Source organism: Nelumbo nucifera, chromosome 2 (assembly GCF_055504915.1).
Source record: "Nelumbo nucifera cultivar China Antique chromosome 2, China Antique-T2T, whole genome shotgun sequence".
Taxonomy (NCBI): Eukaryota; Viridiplantae; Streptophyta; class Magnoliopsida; order Proteales; family Nelumbonaceae; genus Nelumbo; species Nelumbo nucifera.
Genome location: NC_142650.1, coordinates 58,989,351 through 58,998,317, shown reverse-complemented (window position 1 = coordinate 58,998,317; position 8,967 = coordinate 58,989,351). Strand labels below are relative to the sequence as shown.

Sequence of the window (8,967 nt, the reverse complement as noted above, 5' to 3'; positions counted from 1 at the left end):
TACTACAAAGAGGTATTTTGAAGCTTGAGTACTAAAGTGGGACATTCCCCAAAATATAAGATATTAATATGCAATTTACCCAAAAAGTAAAATCCATAGCAGCCTGATTTAAAAAAAGATTGACAATGAAGCTTAGAACAATCTTTCTTGCTTACATTTCAAGAAAAATTGGGGCTCACACTTGATTCTATAATCTCGTTATTTATAAAATTAAAATCGTATAAAACAAACAAAATCTTGTTGGTGACAATGAAATGCAAGGTTTGACAAATGAGTTTTTGAAATAGAAGAAAACATGTTTTTGACCTTTTTGAGTAATAAAAAATTATTTTTTTGGGTAGAAATTAGAAAACCCACTGCAAAGACACCCTACACTTGGTAAAAGCGCGAAAAGCCGCTTCCGCTAAGCTGCTTAACTTAAGCCCTTTCAAACGGGCCCCAAAAGCTTCTCCTTAGCTTTGATTGATTCTATGTATGAGAACCGCTGCCCAAAAACATCTCCGGAATGAGTTCATACGAGTTGCACAGTTGCAGTCTTGAGATTGTAAAGCGCGCGACAGCTCTGAATTTGCAAACCTACGATTTTCCTGTACATTCATTCCTTTATTTGTTTGACAAAATATCATCTTTAGTAAATTTTAATCGTAATTTACACAGAGAGGTGGTTAGAGCTTAGAAGGAGCAACAACCCAGTTACAATTACGAACCAGTCATCATCACCATCATCTTTAGCTGCTCTCTTTCTCGACAAAACATCATATACATTCCACTTTTGTTCTCTCTCTCTCTCTTTTTCTTTATGTATATATATATATATATACAGGAATTGATTGAGGTAGAGGTAGAGCAGTCATTTTCTTTCTTTTTCTTTCTTCCATTTCTCTAAGTCCCTCTTTCTCTCGTTTTCAATTTGTTTTTTCTTCACATTTTACCTGCAAAACCCTAGTTTTCTTCTTTGAGCACAAATCTCTTGGTCCGGGCAACGAGGGAGAGGTTCTGGTGGAGATTTCCTTTTTGGGTTCAATCGAGGACTGATTTGCTGAAGCGGGTGATTCGGCCACTTCAAATCTTTTAAACTTTGTTGTTTTTGGGTCATTTCATGGAGGACCCCCAAAAGGAGGACCGAAGCGAGAGCAGCGATTACACATCAGAAGACGAAGGAACGGAGGATTACAGGCGTGGAGGATACCACGCTGTTCGGATCGGAGATACATTCAAGAACGGCTGCTACGTCGTGCAGAGCAAGCTGGGCTGGGGCCATTTCTCCACTGTCTGGCTTGCCTGGGATACTCAGCATTCTGTATGCTTCCAATACCTAATATCTTTCCTTGTCTTCTGTTTTCCTTGTTTTCTGATACTTGTTAACTTTATAGTTCTATGTAATTTATGTGAAAAGAATCCACCTTTCTTTAGTTCGTTGGTTTTCAGAGAATTCTATATTGAGTTTTTCTTCCTTTTCCCTATTATTTCTGCATATTCGTTAGCGATATGTAGCTCTGAAAGTTCAAAAGAGCGCTCAGCACTACACTGAGGCAGCAATGGATGAGATAACCATACTCAAGCAGATTGCAGAAGGGGACCCAGATGACAAGAAGTGCGTCGTAAGGCTTTTGGATCACTTTAAGCACTCCGGTCCAAATGGGCAGCATGTCTGTATGGTTTTTGAGTATCTGGGTGATAATCTTTTGACGCTTATTAAGTATAGTGACTATCGTGGGATGCCACTCCACATGGTTAAGGAAATTTGCTTTCACATTTTGGTGGGTTTGGATTACTTGCATCGCCAGCTCTCAATTATACATACTGATTTGAAGCCAGAGAACATCTTACTCTTGTCCATGATAGACCCAGCTAAAGATCCCGGGAAGTCAGGTGCTCCTCTCATTCTCCCAACTATTAAGGACAAGCCTGTGTTTGAGGCTTCAAAAGATGTTAAGAGTTTAAATGGGGATTTGACAAAGAACCAGAAGAAAAAGATCCGCAGAAAGGCTAAACAAGCTGCTCATGGTTGTTCTGAGAAGGAAGTTTCTGAGGAAACTGAGACGGATCCCAAAATATCTGGTGCAGTGGATTCCTCTGGTGATGTAAACGCAAAGACCAATACTGCGGAGGACCAACCTGGTAGTTCTGTCAGCAAAAGGAACTCATCAAATGCTGATGGGGTAAAGGAAGTTCATCAAGGAAAGCAGGGTCATAGGAGAGGGAGCCGCTCCACAAGGCAGAAGCTTTTGGCTTCGGTGGACCTGAAGTGCAAATTGGTTGACTTTGGGAATGCCTGTTGGACATATAAACAGTTTACAAGTGACATTCAGACAAGACAGTATAGATGTCCTGAGGTTATACTTGGATCCAAGTACTCTACTTCAGCAGATCTCTGGTCCCTTGCCTGCATATGTTTTGAGCTGGCAACTGGTGACGTTCTGTTTGATCCTCATAGTGGTGACAACTTCGATAGAGATGAGGTATGTTTTGCTGTTGCTCTCAACTTTGGCCTTTCTTTCAATGGTGCATACTGTCAGTGGAGTTATTCCATAGAATCATGGTTATGGTACTTGATGATTTATGTTTTAGAACAAAGCATGGATGATGATGAACTTCAATATTTTTTTGGATGGGTAGTAACTGTCAAAGAAGAATATTACATGTGGTCATGTATTTTGTACTTGACATTTTGTGGATGTTTTGGATTTCTCACTTCAGTATCCTACTGCGTTTTAACTTTGGGAAATTCATTTGCATTATTTGTGCGTTTACCTGTAGTTTGCATGGACAAGACACAAGAATTGGAATCCACCATCTGTCCAGGAGTCTGACACAACACCACAAAAGCCATGGACTTGTGGACATGCATATGGAGAAATTAATAATAGTGAACTTCTCAATATATTTTGAATCCTAACATCATATACCTATAGAAGCCATGGACTTGTGGACATGCGCAATCTGGCCGGTCTTAGCTGTCAATGACCTTGCCTCTGAACTGAGTAGCAGGGAACCTGAAACGGAGGAGATGAGGAAGCTCCGGGGGAACCCGGTGTAAAGGTTCCGAAGCTCAAGTTAGAATCCTTCGAAGGCAAGATAAAACCAGATAGCGCAAAGTTTGCATACCTCTTCTTTGGGGGGGTGGAGAACCTTTTATAACCACCTCACGCACTCACTCCTAGACTTCTGTCAGGTCGGGAATGATTACTTCCGTGCTTCTGCCAGTTCGGGCGTCATTGCCTCTGCTGGGGCAGAACCGTCACTACTCTTTTTGTCGGAGCCATCTCTGTAACTGGAGATGGCGGTGGCAGGTGACGGTGGCAGGTGGCCGTTGAAGTGTGGCCGTCAAGCGTCAAATCCCAAGTCAGTCAGGTGCGCCGCCCCTGGATACGGACTCCTTCGGTGTCAGGTACGGTGTGGTTTGTCCAGTTCAATGCTTTGGAGGCGAAGTGCTTGGAGTGGTGTGCGAGGCGAAGTCTTGAGTTCGGATAGGGGGGTGTCCCGAACTGCCATGAGACGGGCCAGTTCGGGTCACTGCTTTGTGTGGCTCAAGGCCAAAGGGAGAGTTCGGGCTCCTCGTAGGGAGTTCGAGCTCTTAGTAGGGAATTCGAGCTCTTAGTAGGGAATTCGAGCTCTTAGTAGGGAGGTCGGGCTCCTTTTAGGGAGTTCGAGTTCTTAGTAGGGAGGTTGGGCTCCTTTTAGGGAGTTCGGGCCCCTTGTAGGGAGTTCGGGCTCCTCTTAGGGAGTTGGTCTCCTCGAGGGGAGTTCGGTCTCCTCGAGGGGAGTTCGGACTACTGGTCTCTTCCCTTTGGTGTTTGCACCCTGGGTACACTGCTTTAAGTGCCGAGCTACTTGTTTTTTGCCACGTGGCGTGATTGCGAGGTCGGGCCAAATCTTCCTTCATCAATTGCCCTCCACTCCTTGTGCCAAGGGTCTTGCCCTGGCGCGGGGAGTTCGCAATGTGTCAGGTAGATTTGCCCTGCACTTTGAATCTTGGTTCTGACGGCGCGAGGTGCGTTGTCAGGGTTCCTTGGGTTTCTTCGAGCATCCAAAAGGCGGGAAGCGCGCCGGCCTGCCTAAACGCTGATAGATGCGGCGGCACGCGCTTTATTTCAAAATTTCAAAAAAGTGCGCCACTTGGGAGGCGCGATAGCGGGCGTCTTTTCAAATTTGAAAAAGACGTGCCGTTGCCGCTTTTATTGAGGAGATGTGCGCTGGCGTTCCGTCAGTTTCGAAAAGATGTGCGCCGGCGCTCTGTCAGTTTCAGAAAGACGTGCGCCAATCACGTCTCGGTCTCAGGGGACGTGCGGTCAGTGCGACTGTAGGCCGTCGGATTGGCTTTGATCTAAGCCGTCGCTTTTCGGTCACTGTGAGTTTAAATAGCGGGAGGGACCCCAGTTGTTGTCACTTTTGTATTTCTCTCGAGCTCGCGTCCGAGTTTCAGCTCGCATCCAGTTCGCGTCCAGGTTTTTTCAGTTCGCGTTCAAGGTCTTCCGCTCGTCCGAGCTTTTGTGGTCTACAGCCTTTTTCCGGGTGAGTACTTTCCTAGATCCCATCTCACTCCCCGATGTCTAGCTTGGATGGCTCAGATAGTCCTTTCAGCGGGTCTGATGCAGGTTCTACGAACCGAGTTGCATCCCCCGATAGCCCTAGCGAGCCGGAGGTAGAGCTCGAGGAAGAGTTCGAACTCGTAGGCCGAGGCGCTTCGGGTAGTTTGGCGTCCACCTCTTGTCGGGGTCGGATGTTAGACAAGTTTGGTCCTTTGACCATGACGCCCGAGGGGCTCAAATCCCTCATTACCTACTATAACTTGCCCGGGGAGTACGCTTATTTCATACCTTCGGGTAGCTTTCCTTGGGAACACGGTCCTGATGAGATCGTGATATTCCGGGAGCAGCTCGCCGCGAGGCTGCGATTGCCTTTCCATCCCCTCCTTGTCGAAGTCTTGAACCATTTCGGCGTGACGATCGGCCAACTTCACCCGAACTCCATTCGAAATTTGGTGGGGACAATCTCCTTATTTTGCGAAGAGAGCTTTCCATTGGACTTGGAGATTTTTTCTTCAATCTTGATGCTTAAGAAGCAAGCGGGTCCCCTCCCCGGGCGTAGGCGGGCATACTACCTGTCTCCTCGCCCGGGCTTTAAGCTTTTACATGAGCTCCCCAACAAGGTCCCAGCATGGAAGCGGGACTATTTCGGGGTGCGAAGTGTGCTGGGGTGGCCGTTTTAGACCGGGTGGGGGATGGCCGCTCCTGACTCTGGGGTCACGCTTGACAAAGAGACGGCGAAGGGCCTCCGGCAATGGGCGCGGCTTGGGCTGAAGTGTCAACAGTATCTGACGGAGGCCAAGCTCATTGCGGCCGGCCTGAGTTCGGGTAGGTTCTTCACTTAAAGATTCTATCTTGCTGTCTTTCTTGCTTTTTACTGATGGCGAACTTCTTTTCGCAGGTGTGATGGATTCTCGAGGGACCCGGGGTGGGCACTTGTTCCAAGGCATGAAGAGGAGAAAGCGGGTTGCCAAGCAAACTCGCGCCGAGATGCCCTGGGATGCGGAGCCCGAGGTGCCGGACTATCAACCAGAAGATCTGCCGAGGGAGTCCGAGATGGTTCCTCCAATGCAGGGCAGGGGGCCCTTATGTTGAGACTACCTACACAGGGGCTCCTACTTACTCCGGTGTTCCTGCTTACTCTAGGTCTGCTCATATGCGAGTTGGGCCCTCGGGCTCGGGGGCCCCGGGGGATTTCAGGAGTGTGTTGTCGCCGACCCATGCTCTTCAAAAGAGTAAGGAGGCTATTTTCCCCGAGGAGGTCGTGGCGTGGACTGATCTCCCTCTGCATCAAGTGGCCTGTCGTGCCGTTACCCATGCCATGGTGGTAAGTGTTCTCCCTTTTTTAGAGCTCTTTGGCTTTCGTTTTGTTGGTTCTTTTGATCACTTGGTTCCTTTTGGTAGGTGAATTCTTCTATTCACGCCTTGGTGGCTCAGGTGGAGAGGAGCTCGAGGCAGGCGCGAGCTGCCGAAGAGGCTCGTCGCGCTGCCGAGGAGGCTGCTCGTGCTGCCGAAGAGACTGCTCGTTTTTCACGGATCAGGCAGGCGAGGTCTCAGAGAGATGCCGAGGCCATGGGAGTGGTGGTGAAGCACATGGCGGACTTGAGGCTGGATCTGCAGCATTAGGTCGAGTACCTTCAGGAGGACATCAGGGAGAGGATGTAGATCTTTTCTCAAGGTATCGAAGATGCCAAGAAGAAGGCTGTCTATGAGTACATTGCTTTGCCGGGCTTTGATGATCTGATGGTGGATTCATACAGGAGGGGTTTTAAACTAAGCCGATGGATGATCTGGAATACGTACCCCGAGCTCGATATTAGCGCCATATCCACTTCGCGCATAACTCAGGAGATGGCCAATGCTGCTGACGGTGAGCCAGACTCCGAGGGCGAGGCGGGGCCTTCGGGTATTGTTGAAGTGCCTTTTGATAATGAAGAAATAGCTCCGGGCCTGTAAATTTTTTTTTTTTTTTTTTATGTACTACCTTACTTTTGAAATGGAATGACTTTTGGTTAAGTGTTGGTTGTTCTTTCTCCCGAACTGAGCATATTTGTTGAACTAATCATAATTCCGATCTGTTTCTTGTCCGGGCTACCGCACTCGCGCGGCCTGTTTTGGTGGTGATTTTATCCACTTTGCTTGGCGGTCTATAGGTAGTATCGCCTTAGGTTGACGATGTTCCATGCTCGGGGTACTTGTTTTCCCTCTAAGGTTTCGAGCTCGTATGCCCCCTCGAGTGCTTTCTTTACTCTGTAGGGTCCTTCCCAATTTGGTCCGAGTTTTCCTACGCCGGGTTCGGGTACCATGATCTTACGGAGAACCAGGTCGCCGACGCGGAAGCTCCTCTTCTTTACTCTGGTGTTATAGTACTGAGCTACCTTTTGCTGGTAGGCCGCAATTTGGATGTGCGTGAGGTCTCTTACCTCGTCCAGTAGGTCGAGGTTGGTGCGTAACTCGTCTCCGTTTGTCTGCTCGTCGTATGCTTCTAGTCGCAGCGCAGGTACTTCGATTTCCGTCGGGATTACCGCTTTGGTGCCGTAGGTGAGGTTAAAGGGGGTCTCTCCCGTAGCGGTTTTTTCCGTGGTTCGGTGAGCCCACAGGACACTTGGTAGCTCGTCCGCCCACAACCCTTTAGCTCGGTCTAGTCGTGCTTTCAGTCCGCGGAGGATGGCTCTGTTCATTACTTCTGTCTGACCGTTTGCCTGCGGGTGTGCGATCAATGTGAAATTCTGACGAATTCCCTTACTTTGGCACCATTCTTGGAACTTGATATCCTCGAACTGTTTGCCGTTGTCGGAGATCAGTACCCGAGGTAGCCCGAAGCGACATACTATGTTCTTCCAAAAGAAGTTCTGTATGTTTCGGGCTGTAACTGTTGCCAGAGGTTCAACTTCTATCTACTTTGTGAAGTAATCTACTGCCACCACTAGGAACTTTCTCCCACCTGTTGCTGGCGGGAATGGCCCCAGAAGGTCGATGCCCCATTGTGCAAAGGGCCATGGACTGGTGAGGTACTTGAGGTCGGCAGCAGGCTGATGGTGGATATTGGCATGCTTCTGACACTTGTCGCATTTTTTGACGAGCTCGACGGCCTCTGCCTTCATCATTGGCCAGTAGTATCCTTGTCGAAGTGCATTTTGAGCGAGGGCTCTACCCCCCAGGTGTCCGCCGCATAAGCCTTCATGAGTGTCGCGGAGTACGAGCTCGGCTTCGGCAGGTTGCAAGCAACGCAGGTAGGGGAGCGTATAGGATCGTCGGTACAACCATTCGTCTATTATGACGTATTTGGCTGCTTGGCGCTGCACCCTCTTGGCTGCATTGCGGTCCGCAGGGAGGGTTCCATCTAGCAGGAAGCTCGCGAGTGGGTCGATCCAGCTCGACTCTGCTTCGAAGACGGGAGCGACCTCTTCTGCCCCATCGAGAATGCTGGGCCGAGGTAAGTCCTCTATGTACACAGTTCTCATGGCGTTGTGACTCGTGCTGGCTAGCCGGGACAGGGCGTCAGCCTCAGTGTTCTCTGACCTCGGGATTTGCCTGTAACTTGGTTGACCACGAGCTGGGAATCATTGCAGATAACTACGTGCTTTGCTCCGACCTTGTGTGCTAGGTTCAGCCCGGCTATCAGTGCCTCGTACTCTGCCTCGTTGTTGGATGCTGCGAACTCAAAGCGTAGTGCATATTCCAATTTTGTTCCGCTCGGGCCGCGTAGCACTATTCCAGCCCCGCTGCCCTGCTGGTTCGAGGAGCCATCTACGTGAAGGATCCAAGGCTCCTCATCCCAGTTCGCGTTTGGCCTAACCAGGAGAGATGCTACACTGGCTGCTACGTCACGGGGTTCAGACTCTATTGGCTTGGGATCTCCGAGCTCGCCCGGACTGGGGATCTCGGGCTCGACCAGCTCAGGGGCTTCGAGGCTAAACGTGCACTAGGCGATAAAATCTGCCAAGGCTTGGGCCTTAATAGCAGTTCTTGGCTTGTACTGGAGGTCGTACTCGCTGAGTTCGATGGCCCATTTCGTCAGTCGACCGGAAACCTCGGGTTTGAGTAAAACTTGCCTTAGAGGTTTGTCAGTCAGGACGATGACGGTGTGAGCCTGGAAGTACGAGCGGAGTTTTCGAGCTACTATCACTAGTGTGGGTATCTTGTCTCTGCTCCCTGCAAAATTTTACTAACATAGTAGATGGGTCGCTGGACCCGGTCTGCTTCTTTTATTAGTACCGAACTCACCACCTCGTCGCTTGCCGAGAGGTACAGTTCTAAGACCTCGCCCTCCTCGGGCCGGGCTAAAGTTGGCACACTAGCAAGGTAACTTTTTAGCTCGTCAAACGCGAGCTGGCAGTCTTGGGTCCATTCGAACCCTTTGCCTTTGATTGCTTTGAAGAAGGGCAGGCAGCGGTCTGCTGATTTGGACATGAAGCGGCTTAGAGCGGCTATGTGG

At 49.3% G+C, this 8,967-nt stretch overlaps 1 protein-coding gene across 1 annotated transcript in view; it reads left to right on the top strand.

Annotated features, from left to right (window-relative positions):
- The first annotated feature begins 459 nt into the window (after nt 1-459).
- LOC104612535 (uncharacterized) overlaps nt 460-8,967 on the top strand; it is a 29,152-nt gene continuing 20,644 nt past the window's right edge. Inside the window, exons 1-2 of the mRNA XM_010279977.3 lie at nt 460-1,300; nt 1,485-2,462. Coding sequence (XP_010278279.1) covers nt 1,100-1,300; nt 1,485-2,462 — 1,179 coding nt within the window. The 5' untranslated portion in view covers nt 460-1,099. The remainder of the gene's footprint in view (nt 1,301-1,484; nt 2,463-8,967) is intronic.